The sequence below is a fragment of the Manis javanica genome, chromosome 2 (assembly GCF_040802235.1).
Source record: "Manis javanica isolate MJ-LG chromosome 2, MJ_LKY, whole genome shotgun sequence".
Taxonomy (NCBI): domain Eukaryota; kingdom Metazoa; phylum Chordata; class Mammalia; order Pholidota; family Manidae; genus Manis; species Manis javanica.
In genome coordinates, this window is record NC_133157.1 from 88,729,108 (window position 1) to 88,754,864 (window position 25,757).

The window sequence follows — 25,757 nt, forward strand, 5'->3', positions numbered from 1 at the left end:
CTTACATGTAGCTGTCCAGTTTTGCCAGCACCATCTGTTGAAGAGACTGTCATTTCACCATTGTATGTCCATGGCTCCTTTATCAAATATTAATTGACCATATGTGTTTGGGTTAATGTCTGGAGTCTCTAATCTGTTCCACTGGTCTGTGGGTCTGTTCTTGTGTCAGTACCAAATTGTCTTGATTACTGTGGCGTTGTAGTAGAGCTTGAAGTTGGGGAGCGAGATCCCTCCCACTTTATTCTTCCTTCTCAGGATTGCTTTGGCTATTCGGGGTCTTTTGTAGTTCCATATGAATTTTAAAACTATTTGTTCCAGTTTGCTGAAGAATGCTGTTGGTATTTTGATAGGCATTGCATTGAATCTGTTGGTTGCTTTGGGCAGGATGCCCATTTTGACGATATTAATTCTTCCTAGCCTAGAGCATGGGATGAGTTTCCATTTTTTAGTGTCCTCTTTAATTTCTTTTAAGAGTGTCTTATAATGTTCAGGGTATAGGTCTTTCACTTCCTTGATTAGGTTTATTCCTAGGTATTTTATTCCTTTTGGTGCAATTGTGAGTGGAATTGTTTTCCTGATTTCTCTTTCTGCTAGTTCATTGTTAGTGTATAGGAAAGCCTCAGATTTCTGTGTAGTAATTTTGTATCCTGCAACTTTGCTGTATTCTGACATCAGTTCTAGAAGTTTTGGAGTGGAGTCTTTAGATTTTTTTATGTACAATATCATGTCATCTGCAAATAGTGACAGTTTGACTTCTTCTTTACCGATGTGGATTCCTTGTATTTCTTTGTTTTGTCTAATTGCCATGGCTAGGACCTCCAGTACTATGTTGAATAACACTGGGGAGAGTGGGCATCCCTGTTTTGTTCCTGATCTTAGAGGAAATGCTTTCAGCTTCTTGCTGTTAAGTATGATGTTGGCTGTGGATTTTTCATATATGGTCTTTATTATATTGAGGTACTTGCCCTCTATACCCATTTTGCTGAGAATTTTTATCATGAATGGATGTTGAATTTTGTCGAATGCTTTTTCAGTGTCTATGGAGATGGTCATGTGGTTTTTGTCTTTCTTTTTGTTGATGTGGTGGATGATGTTGACGGATTTTCGAATGTTGTACCATCCTTGCATCCCTGAGATGAATCCCACTTAATCATGGTGTATGATCCTCTTGATGTATTTTTGAATTCAGTTTGCTAATATTTTGTTGAGTATTTTTGCATCTATGTTCATCAGGGATATTGTTCTGTAATTTTCTTTTTTGGTGGTGTCTTTGCCTGGTTTTGGTATTAGGGTGATGCTGGCTTCATAGAATGAGTCTAGAAGTATTCCCTCTTCTTCTATTTTTTGGAAAACCTTAAGGAGAATGGGTATTATATCCTCTCTGTATGTCTGATAAAACTCCACGGTAAATTCATCTGGACTGGGGGTTTTGCTCTTGGGTAGTATTTTGATTACCACTTTAATTCTTTGCTGGTAATTGGTCTGTTTAGATTTTCTGTTTTTTCCTTGGTCAGTCTTAGATGGTTGTTTTTCTCAGAAGTTGGCCATTTCTTCTAGGTTTTCTAGCTTGTTAGCATATAGTTTTTTGTAGTATTCTCTAATAATTCTTTGTATTTCTGTGGGAGGTCTGTCTTGATTTTTCCTTTCTCATTTCTGATTCTGTTGATGTGCATAGATTCTCTTTTTCTTTTTATAAGTCTGGCTAGGGGTTTATCTGTTTTGTTTATTTTCTCAAAGAACCAGCTCTTGGTGTCATTGATTTTTTTATTGTTTTATTCTTCTCAATTTTATTTATTTCTTCTCTGATCTTTATTATGTCCCTCCTTCTGCTGACTTTAGGCCTTATTTGTTCTTCTTTTTCCAATTTCTGTAATTGTGTCTTTGGACTTTTCATTTGGGATTGTTCTTCCTTCTTTAAATATGCCTGGATTGCTATATACTTTCCTCTTAAGACTGCTTTTGCTGCGTCCCACAGAAGTTGGGGCTTTGTGTTGTTGTTGTTATTTGTTTCTATATATTGCTTGATCTCTATTTTAATTTGGTCATTGATCCATTGATTATTTAGGAGCGTGTTGTTAAGCCTCCATGTGTTTGTGAGCCTTTTTGCTTTCTTTGTACAATTTATTTCTAGTTTTATACCTTTGTGGTCTGAGAAGTTGGTTGGTAGAATTTCAGTCTTTTTGAATTTACTGAGGTTCTTTTTGTGGCCTAGTATGTGGTCTATTCTGGAGGATGTTCCATGTACACTTGAGAAGAATGTGTATCCTGTTGCTTTTGGGTATAGAGTTCTATAGATGTCTGTTAGGTCCATCTGTTTTAGTGTGTTGTTCAGTGCCTCTGTGTCCTTACTTATTTTCTGTCTTGTGGATCTGTTGTTTGGAGTGAGTGGTGTGTTGAAATCTCCTACAGTGAGTGCATTGCATTCTGTTTTCTCCTTTAATTCTGTTTGTATTTGTTTCACATATGTTGGTGCTCCTGTATTGGGTGCATACATATTTATAATCATTATATCCTCTTGTTGGATTGACCCCTTTATCATTATATAAAGTTCTTCTTTATCTCTTGTGACTTTCTTTGTTTTGAAGTCTATTTTGGCTGATACTAGCACTGCAACACCTGCTTTTTTCTCCTTGCTGTTTGTGTGAAATATCTTTTTCTGTCCCTTGACTTTTAGTCTGTGCATGTCTTTCAGTTTGAGGTGAGTCTCTTGTAAGCAGCATATAGATGTATCTTGCTTTTTTATCCATTGTATTACTCTGTGTCTTTTGATTGTTGCATTCAGTCCATTTACATTTAGGGTGATTATTGAAAGATATGTACTTCTTGCCATTGCAGGCTTTAGGTTCATGGTTACCAAAGGTTCAAGTTTAGCTTCTTGACTGTCTTACTATCTAACTTAACTCGCTTATTGAGCTATTATAAACAGAGTCTGATGATTCTTTATTTCTCTCCCTTCTTATTTCTCCTCCTGCATTCTTTGTATGTTAGGTGTTTTTTTTTGTGTGTGTGCTCTTTTTTGTTTCTTTTGACTGCTTTTCTGTGTAGTTGATTTTATTTTTTGCCTCTAGTTAGTATTTGATTGTTCTGCTTTCTTTGCTGTGATTTTATTTTCTCTGGTGACATCTGTTTAGCGTTAGGAGTGCTCCCATATAGAGCAGTCCCTCTAAAATACCCTGTAGAGGTGGTTTCTGGGAGGCAAATTCCCTCAACTTTTTCTTGTCTGGGAATTGTTTAGTCCCTCCTTCGTATTTAAATGATCATCGTGCTGGATACAGTATCCTTGGTTCAAGGCCCTTCTGTTTCATTGCATTAAATATATCATCCCATTCTCTTCTTGCCTGTAACATTTCTGTTGAGAAGTCTGATGATAACCTGATGGATTTTCTTTGTAGGTGTCTTTTTTCTCTCTCTGGCTGCCTTTAATACTCTGTCCTTGTCTTTGATCTTTGCCATTTTAATTATTATGTGTCTTGGTGTTGTCCTCCTTGGGTCCCTTCTGTTGGGAGTTCTGTGTGCTTCCATGGTCTGAGAGGCTATATCCTCCCCCAGTTTGGGGAAGTTTTCAGCAATCATTTCTTCAAAGACACTTTCTGTCCCTTTTTCTCTCTCTTCTTCTTCTGGTACCCCTATAATGCGGATATTGTTCCGTTTCGATTGGTCACACAGTTCTCTTAATATTCCTTCAATACTGGAGATCCTTTTATTTCTCTCTGCATCAGCTTCTCTGCGTTCCTGTTCTCTGATTTCTATTCCATCAGTGTTCTCTTGCATCTCGTCCATTCTGCTTTTAAGTCCTTCCAGAGATTGTTTTATTTCTGTATTCTCCCTCCTTAGCTCTTGCATATTTTTCTGCAAGTCCATCATCATGGTTATGACCTTTATTTTGAATTCTTTTTCAGAAAGATTGGTTAGGTCTATCTCCCCAGGTTCTCTCTCAGGGGAGGAATTCTGTGTGATTCTGGTCTGAATCAAATTCTTCTGGTTTTTCATGGCAATGGGCAGATGGTGTGTGTGTTGGCTGGGAGAACAAAATCTCTTTCTGCTTGCTCCTCGGGTTCCTCTCCTGGGAGAATGGCCACCCCCTATTGTCTGTGCTGGGCAGCTGTGTGCAGACGGGGTCTCTGATTCTTGCCCGGGCCACTGTGGAATTCCGTGCGGTTGCTGTGGGCGTGACCGGCCTCAGGCTGCTACTCTGCTATGGCAGGGCTGCACCAGAGGGGTAATGGACGGGGGGCTGTTTATCGCCATTAGGTTCCTCTGAGTCACACTGCCGCCCAGGGAGTTAGTGCGCCCAGAGTTCCCCTGGATTCCCGGCTTCTGGGCTGAGTGTCCCCGGACTCTTCCATTCAGGTTTGAGGCCCATGTCTCTTTAAGACTTTCAAAAAGCACTCACTTTTCTTTTGTCCCATGGGCGCCGGCTGCGGAGACCCTCTCGCAGGTTTTACTGTTCTGTTTCCCTAGTATTCAGCACCCCACACACTGTGTGTCTGCACTCCCGGTGGTGATGGCTAGGGTTGGGTGTTTAGCAGTCCTGGGCTCCCTCTCCCTCCCTGCTCTGACTCCTCTCCTCCGGCCGGGAACTGGGGTGAGGGGCGCTTGGGTCCCGCAGGGCCACGGCTTGTATCTTACTCGCTTCGCAATGCGCTGTGTTCTCACAGGTGTGGATGTAGTCTTGCTGTTGTCCTGTATCTTCTGGTCTCTCTTTTAGGGTTAGTTGTATTTGTTGTATTTTCAAAAATATATGTTTTTGGGAGGAGATTTCCACTGCCCTACTCATGCCGCCATCTTGGCTCCTCCCCTGCTAGGTGTTATTTTATTTAAATTTTATATTTGTTGTTCTTTCCAATTATGTAAGGTTAGGAACCAAACTCTAGCCAGTATTATTATGCTTGCTCAACAAATTAAATTAGGCACCTATAACTTTCCAGAAGAAAAGGAGAATTTGAAGATACCCCATGAGAGCTGACTGATGGTTCTCTCACTTTCTCACCCTCTTGTTGCCCATAATTGGTCTGGGACATCTGACATTACCTTAAAATTTCCGTCCTTTGCGGGATGTGTCTTCTTGGAATGAGCTTTCCTAGTCACACAGGACAATGTCTCAAACATAAAATGGCTGTTGTAAACATACTTATATTTACAACAGACATTCATTAGTGATGATTTCTGTAAAATATCTTGGTGTAAAAGGGGAAATGATGAAGACGAATTGTGGGATGTTCTAACATTAAGTGACCTAAGAGCTGAAGAATAGTGGGGAGAGAGGAGGGAAGGTAGTCAGTCAATAGGCATGATCCATAGGTAACCAGAGAGTCCACAGTCTGGAATGAAGTTGTATCAGTGATTACCGAGAAGGCCTGCAGAACCGCTCCTTCCCTCTTCCATGGGTATAGTCTCTGACTGTCTTCCGTCAGCCAACCACAAGCCTTCTCTGTGGACTAACTACCCGTCTCCAGAACTTCCCCTTTCCTGTTAGCCCACCTGCCTTATATCCAGCCATTGTGAATTCAAAGAACTCTCTTTCCTTGTGACCCCTTATAAATGGTCCCTATTTCCTGAGTCTTGTGGACAAGTTGTTTCTGTTAATGGCCTTGCTGTTGGTGCAGCAGAGACTTCCTGTCTGAGGACTCAGTCCTTTTTCTGCCTGCATCTGTAAAGGCTCAGTAAACCCTTTTATTTCAAAGAAATCTCGGTTTCTGGAGTTTTTGATTTGTCATACATATTTAGTTGAAAAGAGTTTGCGGTAGAGTAGTTACTGCAAAAGCAATTAAAGTGATTAAAAATAAGTACTTAGAGCCAAATACAATCAGGAATATGAAATACTGAGATCTTACCAAATTTTACTTTCTCGGTGAGACCAGTATGATCACACTATTTAATGGTCCACATACTTACTCCCCTCTGCACTCTAGATTCACATTTTCCTGTTCTACCTAAAATATTTACTACTTTCTGTGAAGGTTATTTAATATATTTATTTTGCTGTCTTTTTGTCCCTCCTGCTTAGAGACATGTTTGTAAAAGTAGAGTGGGAGACAGAAAAGGCAGCCCTTTTGAGGAGTTTGGCTTTAAAAAATAGGAGAGAAATTGGTTGCTGGAGTGGGTAGGGCATATGAAATCAAGAATTTTTTTTAACATAAATCTTTTAATTGAATTATATATATACAGAAAATTGCATTTTTAAAAACATTTTTTATTAAGGAATTAATGATATACACTCTTGTGAAGGTTTCACATGAAAAAACAATGTGGTTACTACATTTACCCATATTATCAAGTCCCCAACCATACTCCAAATGCAGTCACTGTCCTTCAGTGTAGTAAGATGCCACAGACTCACTATTTGCCTTCTCTGTGCTACATTGTTTTCCCAGTGATCCCCCACACTATGTGTACTAAACATAAACCCCCTCAACCCCCTTCTACCTCCCTCCCCACCTGCCCTCCCACACCCCTCCCCTTTGGTAACCATTAGTTCCTTCTTGGAGTCTCTGAGTCTGCTGCTATTTTGTTCCTTCAGTTTTGCTTTGTTGTTACACTCCACAAATGAGGGAAATCATGTGGCACTTGCCTTTCTCCATCTGGCTTATTTCACTGAGCATAATATCCTCCAGCTCCATCCATGTTGTTGCAAATGACAGGATTTCTTTCTTTCTTATGGCTGAATGGTATTCCATTGTGTAGATGTACCACATCTTCTTTATCCATTCATCTACTGATGGACACTTAGGTTGCTTCCATATCTTGGCTATTGTAAATAGTGCTGCGATAAACATAGGGGTGCATATGTCTTTTGAATCTGAGAAGTTGTATTCTTTGGGTAAATTCCAAGGAGTGGGATTCCGGGGTCAAATGGTATTGCTATTTTTAGTTTTTTGAGTAACCTACATATTGCTTTCCACAATTGTTGAACTAGCTTACATTCCCAACAGCACTGTAGGAGAGTTCCCCTTTGTCCACATCCTCACCAGCATTTGTTGTTCTTAGTCTTTTCGATGCTGGCCATCCTTACTGGCGTGAGGTGATATCACATTGTGGTTTTAATTTGCATTTCCCTGATGATTAGTGGTGTGGAGCATCTTTTCATGTGTCTGTTGGCCATCTCAGTTTCTTCTTTGGAGAACTGTCTCTTCATATCCTCTGTCCATTTGTTAATTGGGTTATTTGCTTTTGGGTGTTGAGCATATTTTGGATGTTAACCCCCTATCGAATATGTCATTTACAAATATATTCTCCCATACTGTAGGATGCTTTTTGGTTCTGTTGATGGTGTCCTTTGCCGTACAGAAACTTTTTAGTTTGATGTAGTCCCATGAGTTCATTTTTGCTTTTGTTTTCCTTGCTCCAGGAGATGAGTTCAGGAAGAAGTTGCTCATGCTTATATTCAGGAGATATTTGCCTATGTTGTCTTCTAAGAGTTTTATGGTTTCATGACTTACATTCAGGTCTTTGATCCATTTTGAGTTTACTTTTGTGTATGGGGTTAAACAATAATCCAGTTTCATTCTCTTGCATGTAGCTGTCCAGTTTTGCCAACACCAGCTGTGGAAGAGGCTGTCATTTCCCAATTGTAGGTCCATGGCTCCTTTATTGTATATTAATTGACCATATATGGTTGGGTTTATATCAGAGCCCTCTATTCTGTTCCACTGGTCTGTGGCTCTGTTCTTGTGCCAGTACCAAATTGTCTTGATTACTGTGGCTTTGTAGTAGAGATTGAAGTTGGGAAGCGAGATCCCCCCAGCTTTATTCTTCCTTCTCAGAATTGCTTTGGCTATTCGGGTCTTTTGTGGTTCCATATGAATTTTAAAACTATTTGTTCCTGTTCGTTGAAGAATGTTGTTGGCATTTTGATAGGGATTGCATTGAATCTATAGATTACTACAGGCAGAAGGGCCATTTTGACAATGTTAATTCTTCCTATCCATGAGCGTGGGATGTGTTTCCATTTATTAGTATCTTCTTTAATTTCTCTTATGAGCGTCTTGTAGTTTTCAGAGAATAGGCCTTTCCCTTCCTTGGTTAGGTTTATTCCTAGGTATTTTATTCTTTTTGCTGTAATTGTGAATGCAGTTGTTTCTCTGATTTTTCTCTCTGCTAGTTCATTGTTAGTGTATAGGAATGCCACAGATTTCTGTATCCTGTAACTTTGCTGAATTCACATATTAGATCTAGTAGTTTTGGAGTGGATTCTGTAGGGTTTTTTAAGTAGAATATCATGTCATCTGCAAACAGTGACAGTTTAACTTCTTTCTTGCCAATCTGGATGCCTTTTATTTCTTTGTGTTGTCTGATTGCCGTGGCTAGGACCTCTGGTATTATGTTGAATAGAAGTGGGAAGAGTGGACATCCTTGTCTTGTTCCCGATCTTAAAGGAAAAGCTTTCAGCTTCTTGCTGTTAAATATAACATTGGCTGTGGGTTTGCCATATATGGCCTTTATCATGTTGAAGTACTTGACCTCTATACCCATTTTGTTGAGAGTTTTTATCATGAATGGATGTTGAATTTTGTCAAATGCTTTTTTAGTATCTATGGAGATTATCATGTGATTTTTGTTCTTCTTTTTGTTGATGTGGTGGATGATGTTGATGGATTTTCGAATATTCTACCATCCTTGCAACCCTGGGATGAATCCCACTTGGTCATGGTGTATAATCCTTTTGATGTAGTTTTGAATTCAGTTTGCTAATATTTTGTTAAGTATTTTTGCATCTATGTTCATCAGGGATATTGGTGTGTAATTTTCTTTTTTTGTGGTGTCTTTGCCTGGTTTTGGTATTAGAGTGATGCTGGCCTCATAGAATGAGTTTGGAAGTATTCCCTCCTCCTCTATTTTTTGGAAAACTTTAAGGAGAATGGCTATTAGGTCTTCACTAGATGTATGATAAAATTTAGTGGTGATGCCATCTGGTCCATGGGTTTTGTTCTTAGGTAGTTTTTTGATTACCACTTCAATTTCATTGCTGGTAATTAGTCTGTTCAGATTTTCTGTTTCTTCCTTGGTCAGCCTTGGAAGGTTATATTTTTCTAGAAAATTGTCCATTTCTTCTAGGTTATCCAGTTTGTTAGCATATAATTTTTCATAGTATTCTCTCATAATTCTTTGTATTTCTGTGGTGTCTGTAGTGATTTTTCCTTTCTCATTTCTGATTCTGTTTATGTGTGTAGACTCTTTTTTTCTTGATAAGTCTGGGTAGGGGTTTATCTATTTTGTTTATTTTCTTGAAAAACCAACTCTTGCTTTCGTTGATTCTTTCTATTGTTTTATTCTTCTCGATTTTATTTGTTTCTGCTCTAATCTTTATTATGTCTGTCCTTCTACTGACTTTGGGCCTCATTTTTTCTCTTTTGCTAGTTTCGTTAATTGTGCATTTAGACTGCTCATGTGAGATTGATCGTCTTTCCTGAGGTAGGCCTGTATTGCAATATACTTTCCTCTCAGCATGGCCTTGGCTGTGTCCCACAGATTTTTGTGGTGTTGAATTATTGTTCTCATTTGTCTCCATATATTGCTTGGAATCTGTTTTTATTTGGTCATTGATCCATTGGTTATTTAGGAGCATGTTGTGAAGCCTCCATGTGTTTGTGGGATTTTTCATTTTCTTTGTGTAATTTATTTCTAGTTTCATACCTTTGTGGTCTGAGAAACTGGTTGGTACAATTTCAATGTTTTGAATTTATCGAGGCTCTTTTGGTGTCCTAGTATGTGATCCATTCTTGAAAATGTTCTGTGTGCACTTGAGAAGAATGTGTATTCTAATGCTTTTGGGTGTAGAGTTCTATAGATGTTTGTTAGGTCCATCTGTTCTAATGTGTTGTTCAGTGCCTCTGTCTCCCTACTCATCCTTACTCATCTTCTGTCTGGTTGAACTGTCCTTCAGAGTGAGTGGAGTGTTGGAGTCTCTGAAATGAATGCATTGCACTCTATTTCCCCTTTTAATTCAGGTAGTGTTGTTTCACATATGTGGGTGCTCTTGTGTTGGAAGCATAGATATTTATAATAGTTATATCTTCTTGTTGGATTGACCCCTTTATCATTATGTAATGTCCTTGTTTGTCTCTTGTGACTTTCTGTGTTTTGAAGTCTATTCTGTCTGATACAAGTATTGCAACTCCTGCTTTTTTCTCCCTATCAATTGTGTGAAATATCTTTTTCCATACCTTCACTTTTAGTCTGTGTCTTTGGGTTTAAAGTAAGTCTTTTGTAGGCAGCATATAGGTGGGTCTTGTTTTTTTATCCTTTCAGTGACTCTGTGTCTTTTGATTGGTGCATTCAGTCCGTTTACATTTAGGGTGGTTATCGATAGGTATGTACTTATTGCCATTTCAGGCTTTAGATTCGTGGTTACCAAAGGTTCAAGGTTAACTTCCTTACTATCTAAGAGTCTAACTTAATTCACTTAATATGCTGTTACAAACACAATGTAAAGGTTCTTTTCTTTTTCTCCTCTTTTTTCTTCCTCCTCTTTTCTCTACATGTTAGGTATCATATTCTATACTCTTTGTCTATCCCCTGATTGACTTTGGGGATAGTTATTTTAATTTTGCATTTGCTCAGTAATTAGCTGTTCTACTTTCTTTATTGTGGTTTTTATTTCCTCTGGTAACAGCTATTAAACCTTAGGAACACTTCCATCTATAGCAGTCCCTCCAAAATAGACTGTAGAGATGGTTTGTGGAAGGTAAATTCTCTCAGCTTTTGCTTATCTGAAAACTGTTTAAACCCTCCTTCAAATTTACCTGATAGCCTTGCTGGATTAATTAATCTTGGTTCAAGTCCCTTGTGATTCATTGCATTAAATACATCATGCCCCTCCCTTCTGGCCTGTAAGGTTTCTGTTGAGAAGTCTGATGTTAGCCTAATGGGCTTTCCTTTGTATGTGACCTTATTTATCTCTCTGGCTGCTTTTAGTAGTCTGTCTTTGTCCTTGACCTTTGCCATTTTAATTTCTATATGTCTTGGTGTTGTTTTCCTTGGGTCCCTTGTGTTGGGAGATCTGTGGATCTCCATGGTCTGAGAGACTATCTCCTTCCCCAGACTGGGGAAGTTTTCAGCAATTACCTTCTCAAAGATACTTTCTATCCCTTTTTCTCTCTCTTCTTTTTCTGGTACCCCTATAATGCGAATATTGTCCCATTTGGATTGGTCACACAGTTCTCTCAATATTCTTTCATTCTTAGAGATCCTTTTTTCTCTCTGTGCCTCAGATTCTTTGTATTCCTCTTATCTAGTTTCTATTTCATTTATTGTCTCCACCATATCCAATCTGCTTTCAATACCCTCCATTGTGCTCTTCAGCGATTAGATATCCAAAACTGGAATTCATTCTTGAATATCTTTCTGTACCTCTGTGAGCATGTTAATGATTTTTAAGTTGAACTCTCTGTCAGGAGTTGTAAATCTTTCTCAGCAGTTGTATTAATAGTTTTACTTTGAACCAGGTTCTTTTTGCTTTTCGTATTTGTATATGGCACCCTCTATTGCCCAGAAGCTCTACTCTCTGATGCTGTTCTGCCCCTGAAGCAAATGTTGGGGGTCACAGGGGAATGGTATTGGTGCCTGGGGGGAGAGAAGAGCTTTTTCCTGCTTCCCACCTGCTATGCCTGTCTCCACTGCCTGAACCTGTGAGCCTAGCACACAGGTATAAGCCTCTATGCTTTGCATTTGTAGTTGCTGCAGACAGATCTTCCCTCTGGCTGGCCTAACACCATGGTAGGGTTTGCTGTTTTGCGAGCCAGGTGGGGCTGGCCGGGAGAAAGGCACAGTAGCCTGCGTATTGGTGGGTCCTTGGAGTTGTGTAGCCTGCCAGGGAGCTGGAGCACCTAAAGATTGTGAAAGCTCCCAACCTGCTGGGCAGAGTGTATCCAGACAATTTTGTCTACCTGTCCTTTCTCCTGAGCAGTAAGCTCTATGCAATCCTTGCCCCTTTAGCAGCCCTCTTGCTAAGAGTTTCGTTGTTCGGAAGTCTCTCAGGCTGCATGCCCCTCTTTTGTCCCAGAGCAGCTGGATATGGATCCCTGCTTTCCACAAGCAGCTGGAATCTCAGTGTCTCCAGGAATTCTGCCTGTCTTAGCTTTCCAACCCCCTAATCACGAGAGAACCATACAAGTACCGTGAAATGTAGGTTTGTGCTTCCAGAGCAGATCTCCAGAGTTAGGTGTTCAGCAGTCCCAGGCCTCCACTCCCTCCTCGGTCTGTTTCTCTTCCTCCCACCTGTGTTCTGGGTTGTGAGAAGGGAAGGGCTTGGGTCCCACCCGGCCATGGCTTTGTTATGTTACCCTGTTCTGTGACGTCTACTGTTTTCTCCACGTGTGTGCAGTCTGGTGCAGTCCTCTTTCTTGTTGCTCTTTCAGGATTAGTTGTATTAATTATATTTTCATATTATATGTGGTTTTAGGAGGAAGCCTCTGTCTCACCTCTCATGCCTCCATCTTTAATCCTATAATACTCTAAGCATGTAATAGATTAATAGAAAATGAACTGACCTGCAGTCATCATTCAGTTCAAGAAACGATCATTACCATTAGAGCAAAACACAGCTTATTCCAGAGGCCCCTTCCTATCATCGTTAACCATCTCTCACCCAGAAGTTATTAGGGGCTATTCTGATTTTTATCAACAAATAGTAATTTTGCATGTTTTCAAGCTTCTAGCTTCATGTAACTGAAATTATCCTGCATTTACTCTTTTTTTTGTGTGTGTGGGTGTTTTTTTTAATTTTTATTAAGGTGTGATTGATATATACTCTTATGAATGTTTCACAGGAAAAAATGATGTGGTTACTACATTTACCCATATTATCAAGTCCCCACACATACCCCATTGTAGTCACTGTCCATCAGTCCTGCATTTACTCTTCAAAGGTTGACTTCTACTCAACATGTTTATTGGATTCATTCTATACTATTCATCTAAGAGTAGTATATTAATATTCCTTGGGATATTTACAGTTTATCCATTTTGGTGTTGATGGATGTTTGGGGGTATTGCCAGGTTTTAGCTATTCTGTGTAATGCTTTTGTGAATATGCTTGTATGTGTCTTTTAGTGTACATGTCATACTTTTCTGTTGTGTGTATGTACTTGGAGTGGGATTGCCTCCCAAAGTAAGTTTTATCAAATTACCAAATTTTATTCCCAGCAGCATTAAATCAGAGTTCCTGTTGCTAAATACCTTCACCAGCCTTTTAGCTTTCTATTCCTTATAAAACTGTGGTTCATTTTCCTTGATGATTAAAAATATATTATCTTTCATCTCTTTATTAGCTGTTGTCTTTTGTGAAGTATCTGTTTGAATCTTCTACTTGTATTTTATAGTTGGGTTATTTATCTTTTTCTTGCTGATATTTAGTCCTTTATTCATATAGGACACATGTATTTCATGTATCATCTCCTACTCTTTCAGTTTTATTTTCACTTTGTTTCACTTTCACTGTTTTTTGATGAACAGAAATTTTTAATTTTAATGCAGTCCACTGTTTTTAAAAGTCTTTGGAGAAATCTTAAATTTTTCTGTACCAAAGTCTTGAAGATATTTTTTGATATTTCATTAGAATTTGGTTAACTGTTCACATTTAGGCAATACTCCACCATGAATCGATTGTGTGTGTGTGTTATATGAAGGGTCAAGAACTGTTTTTTCCCTCATGAACACTCAGTAGTTCCAGCCCCGTTTGCTGGAATGTCTGTTTTCATCCCCCTGCAGTGTCATCTTTGTCATAAATCAAGTGGGTCTCTTCTGGACTTACTCTTCTGTTCCACTGGTCTGTTTATCATTGAGCCAAATACCATGTTTTCTTAATTACTGTAGCTTTATATCTTCCTATTTCATGATTAACTCTCCAGCTTTTTCTTCTCCAAAAGCACCTTGACTATTGCGAGTCCTTTTGCATCTCCATCTTGCCATTTTCCAAAGCCACTGGGATTTTGATTGGAACCACATTAAATCTGTTATTTTGGAGAGAATTTACATCTTTTAATACAGCTTTTTCTAATACATGAACATGACATATTCCTCCATTTATTTGGGACTCCATTAATTTATCTCATAATGTTCTGTAGATCTTATACATCTTTCATTAGATTTATTTCTTGATTCCTTGATTTCTGAGTGTTATTATAAATGGCAGCTTTTAAGATTTTTATAAATTTCTTTTAATGTAAAAAGACAGTTGGTTTTTGTATATTGAACTTGTGTCCAGCAACCTTACTAAACTCACTTATTTTCATGATTTGTAAATTCTTTTGGCTATTCTTCATGTGTAATTAAGCCATCTCCTAATAATGATAGTTTTATTTTTTCCATTCTGATCTGATCCTTGTAATTTAAAACTTCTTTTTACTGACTAGTACATTGCTGTCTTTAAAAGTGATGAAGAAAATACCCCTGTCTCATTCTTGATCTCTGGGAGGAAGCTTCCACTAATCAACCACTAAAAGTGATGTTAGCTGTATTTTATAACTACTTCATCAGATTAAAAAAAATTCTTCTTTCTTACTAGTTTGCTATGAACCTTTAGTTAAGAATGAGTGTTGATCGAATATGACACACAAGTGAAAAGAATTTGATAAACTGGATTTCTTTAAGAAATTTAAAAAAATCAAGAAAGTGGAAAGACAAATCATATATGGGAGAACGTATAGATCGTATTTCTAAGAAAGGACTTGTATCTAAGACACAGCTGTTAAAACTCTGTCAGAAGAGAACAAATTACCCAGTATAAAAAAATAAGGAAAAGATTTGAATAGACATTTCACCAAAGAAGCTGCATGAATGGCTAATAAACACATGAAAACATGTTTAACCTCATTAGTCATTAGGGAAATGCACGGTTAAAACCGTAATAGATACCACTTCATACACACTGAAGTACTTAGAATTAAAAAGACCGATTAGTGTTGGTGACCAGGGAACACCAGAGACCCTTAGGCATTAGAGTGGTGCAGCCACTGTGGAAAACGGTGGCAGTTTTTTTTTAAAGATAAATAGAAATTTATAATATGACCCAGCAATTCCATTCCTATGTGTATACCCAAGACAAATGAAAACTTGTCTATGCAAAGACTTGTATGTGAATGTTCAGTAGTATTCGTAATAGCCAGAAAGTAGAAACAACCCAAGTCCATCAACAAAACGTTTCTATTTCCTTCAATGGAATACTACTGTTCAGTAATACAAAGAAAAAAGCACTGACTCATTCTTAATACATGGATGAACCTGAAAAACTATATACTATTTGGAAGAAAGACACAGAAGACCATATATTGTATGAGTTTATATAAAATGTCCAGAAAAGGCAAGGTTATAGGAAAATAGGTTAGTGCTTGCTTGGGCCTAGAGGTGGGAACAGGAGTAGTGACTGCAGGTGTGTGTGAAGAATCTTTTTGTGGTAATGGAAATGTTCCAAAATTAGATTGTGGTGATGATTGTACCAACTCTGTAAAATTTACTAAAATCATATACTTGACATGACTGAATTTTATTTTATGTAGATTAAGCTTCATTGAAGTTGTTAAAAACTGGCTGTTGAATTTTATGGTGTTTTTTCTGTACTTAATGAAAATTTATATGATTTCATCTTTATTCCATTACTTTCATAAATTAAAAAAACAATATTAAACTACTCTTAAATCTTGGACTGAATGTAACTTGTTCTTGATATATTATTTATGTTGCTACTAGGTATGAATTACTAATATTTTGTTGAGGACTTTTCAAGACTATGAAAAAGAATGGCCTATTATTTTTTTTCATAGAATTTTCTCACCAGGTTTTTGTTTTGCTGTTCTTTATGTTTCTAAGAATGATGTTAAATATTTTCATTATATGTTTGGAAGAATATGCTCGAGCCATATAGGCACTCAGTTTTCTTTGTAGGAAAGTTTAGATTACATATTCAATTTCTTCAATATTGTGTTTTCAGAGTTTCTCTTTGTCAGTTTTAGTAAGTTTTTTCTAGAAATGTTTCCATTTTCATGTGCCTTTTTCATATTTATTGGGCCAAGGTTCTTAGTAATATTGTCTTACTGTTGTAATGTCTTTAAGATCCTTAGTATTACCCTCCTTTTCATTCTTGATATTGGGATTTGTGTCCTCTTTGATTTTCCGTGATCAGTTTTGCTGAAAGATCTGTCATTTATTTCAGTTGTTTTCAGAGAGTCAACTTTGATTTTTCTCTTGCACATTTGTTTTCTCTTTTTAAAAAAATTTTGCTTCAATTTGTACTTTCCTTCTACTTTGGGATTAACTTTTTTTCTACTTTGTATTTCTTGATAGGGATGTTTGATAGATACTTGCCTGCTTGCTTCATTGGTTACTGTGAGAGGCCTGTTAAAGTCCACTGTGATTGTATATTTATCAGTTTTTTTTATTGGTTCTGTCAGTTTTTTTGCTTTATATGTTAAGAAGCTGTCTTATTTTATGTATGCCAATTTAGAATTGTTAAGACTTTTAATAGCTCATTAAATTGGGTATTATAAAATGACCCTCTGGCTTGAGTGAGTGATGTTTCTTGCTTTTGATCTCCTTTATCAGGTCTTAGGACTTTACAAGGTATCTTTTGGTTAGTTAGTGTTTGTATTTTCTTACCCCTTTAACTTTAGCCATTCTGTGCCCTTAAATTTTAAGACATATCTCCCATAAGCTGAATAAAATGAGATTTTAAATTCTACTCTTACAGTCTTTTGCCTGAGGAATTCCTTGTAGTGTTTCCTTTAGTGTGGGCTGCTGGTGTCAAATTGTGTGTGTGTGTATGTGTGTGTGTGTGTGTGCCGCATGCACACAAAAATGTCTTTCACCATTGTTTTTGAAGGATGGGTTTGCTTACTTTAAAATTCTGTGTTTTCTTTCCCCGGGTGAAAGATGTGCATTTTCCATTGAGAAGTCAGCTGTCAGCAACTTCTTTTTGGGCAGCTTCTGAGATTTTCCTTTTTGTCTTTGGTTTTTATCAGGTGGTATTGGTATGGTCTTCTTTATATTTACTCTGTTTTATATTTAACCTTCAGAAGTGTCAAATGAAAGCTTGGAGGTTTCTTCACTGGCAAGCTTAGAGTCTATTTTTTTCCTTCTATTTCTGTGAGATTGTTTAGAAACTTGTATTTGCCTCAGAGCCCTCGTACATTCTGGCTGCCTCAGTTGCTCTCTGTTGGCCACAAACAACAGCCATCTTACGTATTTTACCCAGTGTTTTGTGGGAGAGTTGGTCTGATAATGAACTATTCTATGAGAGGTGGCAGTTAAAATCTACTTTTTTTAAAGATGAGCAGTATTATAGCATTATTGTAGCTGATGGGAATGATTCTTTAAAGAGGGACAGTCTTCAGTGTGCCACCAAGAAGAGGGTGATTGTTGGAATGACCCCCTGAGCGAGCAGCTCAGAAGGGATGGAATCTAATGCATAAAGGGGTGGTGGTGGGCCTGTCATGAGCTAGTCCGTCCGTCCACAGTAACAGGAGGGGGAATGTGTATGGGTTGAAATCCTGATGGGGGATAGGTTTGGTGGTGAGTACTGGTGGGATTTCTCTTCTGAATATTTCGTCTTCTTAGTAAGTTGGTATTAGGATTGGGCAGGAGGTTTGGAGGTTTGAGGTGAGAGGGAAGTTTTGAAATGGCCTGTAGAAGAGTAGGAGAATTAAATGGAGTAGGGAAATACAGTAGGATTGCCAGGCAGCATAAGAACTCCCCTGAGGTGAGTGGTTGTGAACTTGGAAGATGTAAAAATAAAGTGTAAATATTCTTTAGCTTTGTAAAAGTGAATTAAGAAAGTGAAAGAACTGAGAAATATTAGGCCTTGAATAATACTTTGGATACTGTCGACTAAAAAATTTATGATTGAAGGAAGAACCGAGGTGAAACTATTTTTAGGTTCTGAGTGGTGGAGGTTACAGAGTATGTTAACAAAGAAAAAATTAAAAGGCTACCAGCGTTTTCAGAAAGTCCCAAGGTCACAGATGTTTAACATTCCATGGAATGAATTACTATAATTACTTCTAAAGTAAACCTTGATGCCAAGGAAGTCTCACATGGTTGTGTGGAGCTTGGCAACCAGCTCGTCTTCCCTCTCTGCAGGGACTGGTGTGTGGTGGGTGGGCTGCACGTGACGAGAGAGAGCCTTGATTCCTCTTCCCACGGTGTCTGGCAGCCTCATCTCTAACCTGGTGTAGGTTTCCATGCATGCTGTGTGCTCACAGAGTAAGCATGTTGGTGAAAGCCCCCATGCGTGCGCTGGTCTGTATGTTATCACCCTGATGCTGTTACCTGCCCTCTGACCTGAGGACTTGATGGGTCCCCTGATACACTTAACAGGGGCTTATTCAGGACCGCATCCTCCAGAGCCCCATTCTGTGCATTGGGCTTTCTCTCTTGCTTTGGCTCCTTGTTTGTCTCTTCCCCTTCGCCATATTGCACTGCATTTAGCTACTTGTTTAGCCAATATATATTAGTTAACATGTACTCAGCAACATTTTGTATTCTGTGTTAAATGGCATTGGGTTGAAACATTTTTCTTTAACAAATGCATCCAAGTAGTTTAGAATTTTTCTGGCTCTACTGTATTTTTTTCCATGCTAAATTTTAATTTTTCATGAAAAAATTAATTATGAAGACATACCAGTTATCCAAAAACATTTGAAGACTAGCATATTGCGTATACACCATTTAACTTAAGCAACACAGTATTATAACTAAGATTAAAGTTCTCTGTGACCATTGTCAGTCACAACTTTCACACGGGGGTCACCATCATTTGAATTTGGTATTTATTATTTCCATGCATGTTTTATATTCCTAAATAGCATTTTTGCCTATGAAAACTTAACATCAATGGTTGTTATCCTGTGTACCTTTCTGTAATTCTGTATGGTTATATATCTTTCAACATTGTGAGATTTATCTTTTTTATATTCTAATTCCTTCATTTTCATGCTGCACATACAACATTCTGTGGTGTAAATATGTCCTAGTTTTATTAATAATGCTTTTGATGGATATAGGTTATTTCTAATTTTTTGCTGGTTTACATATGTTGCTTTAAATATTACTGCACGTATTTCCCATAACATATACGTAAGAGCTAATGGGTTGTGGGGTGTGTGCCTTGTCAGCTGCAGTTTCTCACTCACAGGAAGTGTGTGGCCTCAGCCCTGCTGAGCCTTGGCTGGTACTTGCTATTGTGTCTAATCATGATCAGTTTATAATGGACTAATGAGAGTAAGTAAGTGTTTGCTTTTTATACTGTAATTACACTTTATTTTTTATTTATTTAAATGGGGACATACCTTTTCTCAGATAATTTAATTGTATTAAAAAGAATGTCTTTGGTGAGCCATAAAGTAAATGACCCTTAAGGAATTCCTTAAGTTTGTTTTCCTCTGTTCCAAAGTTACGATTCTGTGATAAACTCATTACTGTAAAATTGCCAGCTTGTTCATACTTAGAAAGCTAGTAGTTTTTGAACGTGATTGTCAGTCCCCAAGGTGGGTCTCCACGATGTCGTTGGAGTGATTTCACAGTGGGGTGTGGTTTGCCCTTTTCCTGGGTTGACGTGTAGGGATGGGGCAGGAGCCGTGGCGGGCACAAATGCCGGCATCTCCACAGGAACCGGGAAGGGGTGTCCATCTGTGGTCACTTTTGTTCATTATTAAAGGAATAAATAGATATATGAAAAATTTCAGTTTCAGTTTCTAATAGATAAAAATATAAACAAATTTCTTCCTTCAGGAGTATAAAAGGGTCCCGAGACCACAGAATTTGGGAACCACTGTTGAAGCACATGGTACAATTTATTCTTCCTGATGCTAGTTTTTGAGAAAGAAAACTTCAGTAATAGAATTCTTTTAATAGGGAAATTCAGTTGATCTTCAAGTTATATATGAACCTTAACAATTTTCCATGTATTGCCTTAAATTTAAGTTGTGTATGAACCTTAACAATTTCCCATGTATTGCCTTAAGTTTATGTATTAGATTATATTTTTACATGAAATACTTTGCAGGTGCTGACCTGAAGGAAAGAGTCAAAATGAATTCCAGTGAAGTTGGTCCTTTTGTCTCCAAACTCAGATCAGTGATTAATGAAATCGGTAAGTAGTTCAACTCTCCTTGAGCATGCTGGAGATGACCTTAAATGTCAGATTTAAAAAGTTGTGCACTGTCTTTATATATATAAGCTTTGGCTAAAATACTTATATATATTAGGTAATCATGGCATATAGGTGGGTGCCAAAAATAGCATGTACTATATTTAATTTGAAAACTTGTGAAAAATATTTTATAATTTAAGATGCTTCATATGAATGATGGCATGGCATATGAAGGTAGTTATTAGAAAATGAGGGGAACATGGCACAAGCCTTTGACTTAAAGTATCTGTATCTCTTAAATAATTGCATGCACAAATATATTTATAGATTTGGATTTTTTTTTTCACGTAGGACCATACTGTTTCCTTAGAATTACAGGCTTGTGTGTAACATTTGTATCTCAGTACATACCAATCTACTTCATTCTTTAATATATTATAGCATAGTAGTTAATACATAATTTATCCAAAATTTTAAATTATTTCTTTCTTAATGAACATTTAGGGTGATCTTTTTTGGCTGTTATTGTGAAAGCAGTAAATATCTTTCTACTAAGTCTTTCAGAAAATGGGTATTATTTATAGGATAGTTTCCTAAACATGAAATTGCAGTTCTAAGTATCATGTGTTTATTTTACCTTTTAATAAATTGTACTAGATTATATTCCATGAAGATTGTAATAATTTATATTCACATCAATTGCATGATAGTACCTGTTTCCTCATATTCCTACCAGAATTTAATGTTGCTATTTTTAAGTATGCCAAGGATAAAAAGAAAAAGGTATCTTAGCACTTTAATTTTGATTTCCCCAGATGCTTGTGAGATGTTTTGTCTTTTTCAATTAGACTTGCCCTTTCCTTTCCATAAATTGCCTTCTCACTTCCTTCATCTTCTTTTTTTTAATAACTACTTATGTTTAAAAGCATTTTTGTATTAATCTTTTGTCAAATGTATTTATTACAGGACTGTCTCCTAATGTGCCATCCTAATTCAAGTCAGTAGCTTTAAATTGAAAACTTATAATAGCTAGAAGGTGCTAAGTTTCCCCCATTTCTCTTCTTTTTTCCTTGAAGGTTTTCTTTGGTCAGTCTCATACATAGATTCTTTCTTTGGTAAGTCTCATAAATTCTTCTGAATTTAGAATTGTTAATTTTTAAAGCAAAGAGGAAAAATGCTCTCATTTTTGGATAAATTATGTATGTGATTAGAATTGCCTTAAATCTTGTTTGAAAAGAATTGACATTTTTATGATATCAAATCTTTCGATCCGTGATGTGCATGGCTCTTACTGGGTGCAGGGGCCATTCATTTTTTAGTGTCCTTCAGGAAGGGTACCTTCACACTGGCCTTCATCCTGTATCTTTTTTTTTTTTTTTTTTTTTTTGAGAGGGCATCTCTCATATTTATTGATCAAATGGTTGTTAACAACAATAAAATTCAGTATAAGGGGGTCAATGCTCAATGTACAATCATTAATCCATCTCAAGTCTAATTCTCGTCAGTCTCCAATCTTCTGAAGCATAACGAACAAGTTCTTACATGGTGAACGAATTCTTACATAGTGAATAAATTCTTACATGGTGAACAGTACAAGGGCATTCATCACAGAAACTTTCGGTTTTGATCACGCATTATGACCTATAAACAATCAGGTCAAATATGAATATTCGTTTGGTTTTTGTACTTGATTTATATGTTGATCCCACATTTCTCCCTTTATTATTATTATTATTTTTATTTTTAATAAAATGCTGAAGTGGTAGGTAGATGCAAGATAAAGGTAGAAAACATAGTTTAGTGCTGTAAGAGGGCAAATGTAGATGATCAGATGATCAGGTGTGTGCCTATGGACTAAGTATTAATCCAGGCTAGACAAGGGCAGCAAAACATCCACGGATGCAGAAGATTTCTCTCAAAGCAGGGGGGGTGAGGTTCTGAGCCTCACCTCTGTTGATCCCCAAATTCTCACCTGATGGCCCCCCTGCGGACTGTGCCTGTCTTAGATTGTTCCTCCCTTGAGGAATCTTACCCGTCTCTGACTAAGCAGTCATCTTCCGGGGCCATACAGGGAAATGTAAAGTTGGTAAGTGAGAGAGAAGCCATATTGTTTGCAAAGGTTAGCTTTTTACTTCTTTGCAGATTTATGCCCTATGGTTTCTATGCCCAGCACTTGTCTCGAGGTATCTTTACCACCTGGAGGAATTATGATACTCGGTAAATTCGATATGAGGCACGAATTCTATTTAAGGGTTGTAATTAGGAAGGAAGAAGAAAAGCTATAGAGGTAGCATATGGAAGGAAACATGGGAGGATTGATTATTTCTTTGACATATCTTCTTGTAGAGTACCTTAAGTATGTATAGGTTTGAAACTACTAACTAATTTGCACACACATAATAACATAATAGGAATACGGTGACATAAACAAAGCAAATCTATAATTACCATCCATCTCCAGTGAAGCCAAGAAAACCATTTAGGCACCCTAGGCATTTGTGAAAACATCCTGTATCTTTTTTATCCCTGCAGATTTATTCTTAGCTGTTTTATAGAATTTATTCCTTTGCGTGGGATCTTTTCTCTCATTTCTGTTGAAGTCTGGTTATTGTAGGTCCATAGGAAAATTTTATATACTTATTTTATCATGCCAGCTTGTATTAGCTATTGTGATTTCTCAATTTTTTTGTGTTTTCCAAATGAAAAGTTCATTATCTATAAACAATCCAATTTTTTCCTAGTGTTTTAATCTTATATGTTTTCCATGTGTTTTTCACATAGGCTAAGGGCCTCAGTACAATTTGTTAAAGTGAGCATGTTCATCCTTATCTTTGTTTGACGCTGATGGATGCTTTTAATGTTTTGCCTGTAATTATCAAGGTCAAGGAATTTTCTTCTATTTCAACTTGTTAGGAGCTTTTTTTTTTAAATCAGGAATGTGTTTAAGTTTGTTAGGTGCTTTTCAAATATATGTCAGGGTTATAATTGGTATATATTAGAATTAATCTCATTTAGCCTTTATATACAAAATTATATTAAAGACTTACTGATGCTGTACTGGTTTTGTATTGCTAGACTAAATCCTACCTGATCATTGTGATTAGTGGTTTTGTGGTTTTTAACATACACTGCTGAATTTGATTTATATGTTTTGGTATAATCATAAATGAGATTTATCTTCTAATTTTGTTTTTTTGTGTTACCCTTTTCTGTTTTGGTATAAAAATTATGTAACTTCATAGAATGAGGTAAAAAGCTTTCCATCTTTTTTTGTGCTATACAAGGAAATCATCCATTATTTGAAAGATGGGTAGAATTTGACCATGCAACATTGTTTGAGATCTTGTGTGGTTTTGTTATTATTTACTTGTTTTTTTGTTTTTTTGAGCTAAGTTTTAAAATATATGTGTTTTGGTTTGTTGTCACCCTTCTACCTTTTTTTTAATCCTGTGCTGGTGTTATTGGAAGCTCTTCTCTGCTTCAACTGAATAATCAGATGTCTCCTGAGCAAAGCATGGACTTGGTTTCCATGTTGGTCAGATATCTCAGTCTTGAAAGTAAAAGTTGATGCTCTCTGTAACTGTATGTATGCTAGGAGAAGTGGCTAAGACTGGTCCAATTGTAAACATTACCCTGATGTTTCTTCCAATCCTTTTCCTATTTTATTGATACTGAAATTGGATTTTTTTGTGAAACTTTTGTGAAGGATGTAAGATCTGTGTCTAGATTAATGTTTTTGCCTGTGTATGTCCAGTCACACTAGTGCCATTTGTTGAAAAGATGATCTCTGTCCCTTTGTATTGCTTTTGTTGTTTTGTCAAAGATCGGTTGACTATATTTATAGGGGTCTGTTTCTGGGCTGTCTGTCCTGTTCCTTGATCAGTTCATCTATTCTTTTGCCAGTAATTACACTGTCTTGATTATTGTAGCCTTATGGTAAGTCTTAATGTTGGGTAGTATCAGTCTTCCAACTTTGTTTTTCTGGTTCAATATTGTGTTACCTCTTCTGGTTTTTTTTTTTCTTCTCCATATAAACTTTAGAATCAATTTGTTGATATTCACAAAATAACTTGCTGGGATTTTGATTGGGGTTGCATTGAATCTGTGGGTCAAATTGGGAAGAACCAACACCTTGACAATAAATATTGAGTCTTTCTCTTCATGACCACCAACTATCTCTCCATTTATTTAGTTCTTCTTTGATTTCAAGCATTAGTTTTGTAGTTTTCCTCAGAAGATCTTGTGTGCATTTTGTTAGATTTATACCTAAATTTTATTTTGGGGGGTTTTAATTTGAATTGTGACCTGTTCATTGTTGGTATGTAGAAAAGTGACTAACTTCTGTGTATTTATGCTGTGTCCCAAAACCCTGGTATAATTGCTTATTCCAGGATTATTTTGTCAGTTCTTTCAGATTTTCTGCATACCAGACTATCATGTCCTTTGTGAATAAAGACAGTTTTATGTCTTCCTTCCCAGTCTGTTTTTTTTTGTTTCTTTTCTTGTCTAATTGCATTAGTGAGGATTTTTAGTATGATGTTGAAAAGGACTAGTGAGAGGAGATAACGCTCGCCTCGTACCAGCTATTCAACTTTGACATATAGTTCTAAGCAGCCACAGACAACATGTAAACAAGGGTATGTTTCTCTGTTCCAATAAAACTGTGCACAGTGAAATTTGCGTTTCATGTATTATGAAACAGTGTTTTAAATAGATTTTTTTCCAGCTATTTAAAAATAAACATAATACATCACAGCTTTTACTAAAACACACTGGGTCTAACTTCCTTCCTTCCTCTTTCTCTTCTTCCCCCCTCCCTGCCTCCCTTAAGTCCCTCTCTTCCTTTTTTCCTTCTTTCCGTCTGTCATTCGATCCATCCATCCATCCATCTCAGATGACTTCTCTCTTCTTTTTTTTCTGCTTTTTGGATTAATTCTAGTTTTCCACTCTTTTTATTTATGTATTTTTAAAAAAATCTACTGACTTCCAGTTCTGATTTGGACACCTAGTTTCATATTTGGCTCAGGCCTTTTTATTGGTTTTTGATTTTTGAAATTTAAAGGTTTTAAGACCTTTGTATCCTTTGATAGGGAGCTTAGGATATTGTTCTTGGAAGAAGAATGAGGTAAAAGACTCACAAATGAGTTGGAGGGTAGAGGGTGTACTAAGAAAAAACAAAACCCAAAAGAGAGTGAATCAAGTTCTAAAAAAATCCAAAGAGGAAAAAAGAAGCATCTGAGAACAGATTAAATAGTAAGATGTTGAAATAAGTTCAGTAATTACCATTAATGTCAGTTGATTAAACTTGCTCTTAAAAGACATAGATGTTCAGATTTGATTAAAAAATTGAAAATAGCTGTGCATTGTTAATAGCCACACCTGGTGTAGTTATTATTCTTTTTTAACATCATGAAATTGCTAACCAAAAGAAAGAGGTATGTCACTATTCACTTAAAGATTAGTAAGAGAGTCACTGCATATGATAAAAGGTTATTTTTTTCATCAAATACAGCTCTGTAAACATATGTATACCTGAAAACAAAGATTTGAAAATATACAAATAAAGCAATGTTGGATATATATATATATATATATATATATATAGGATAGATTGGCAAATCCTTCATCATCATGGATAATTTCAACCTATTTCTCTGAATTTATCATGAGGTCAAAG

General features: G+C 36.8%; 1 protein-coding gene across 7 annotated transcripts in view; it reads left to right on the plus strand.

The window, feature by feature from the left end:
* Window positions 1–25,757, plus strand: part of AUH (AU RNA binding methylglutaconyl-CoA hydratase) — a 223,609-nt gene that overhangs the window by 55,062 nt on the left and 142,790 nt on the right. For 3 of the 7 annotated variants that reach the window (XM_037004889.2, XM_037004893.2, XM_037004895.2), the window contains 2 exons: window positions 19,994–20,080; window positions 21,157–21,195. The exons of 2 other annotated variants lie outside the window; for them this stretch is intronic. In XM_037004889.2, the coding sequence (XP_036860784.1) occupies window positions 19,994–20,080; window positions 21,157–21,195 (126 nt within the window). The remainder of the gene's footprint in view (window positions 1–19,993; window positions 20,081–21,156; window positions 21,196–25,757) is intronic. 2 more of the 7 variants (XM_037004890.2, XM_037004894.2) reach the window with 1 other exon arrangement.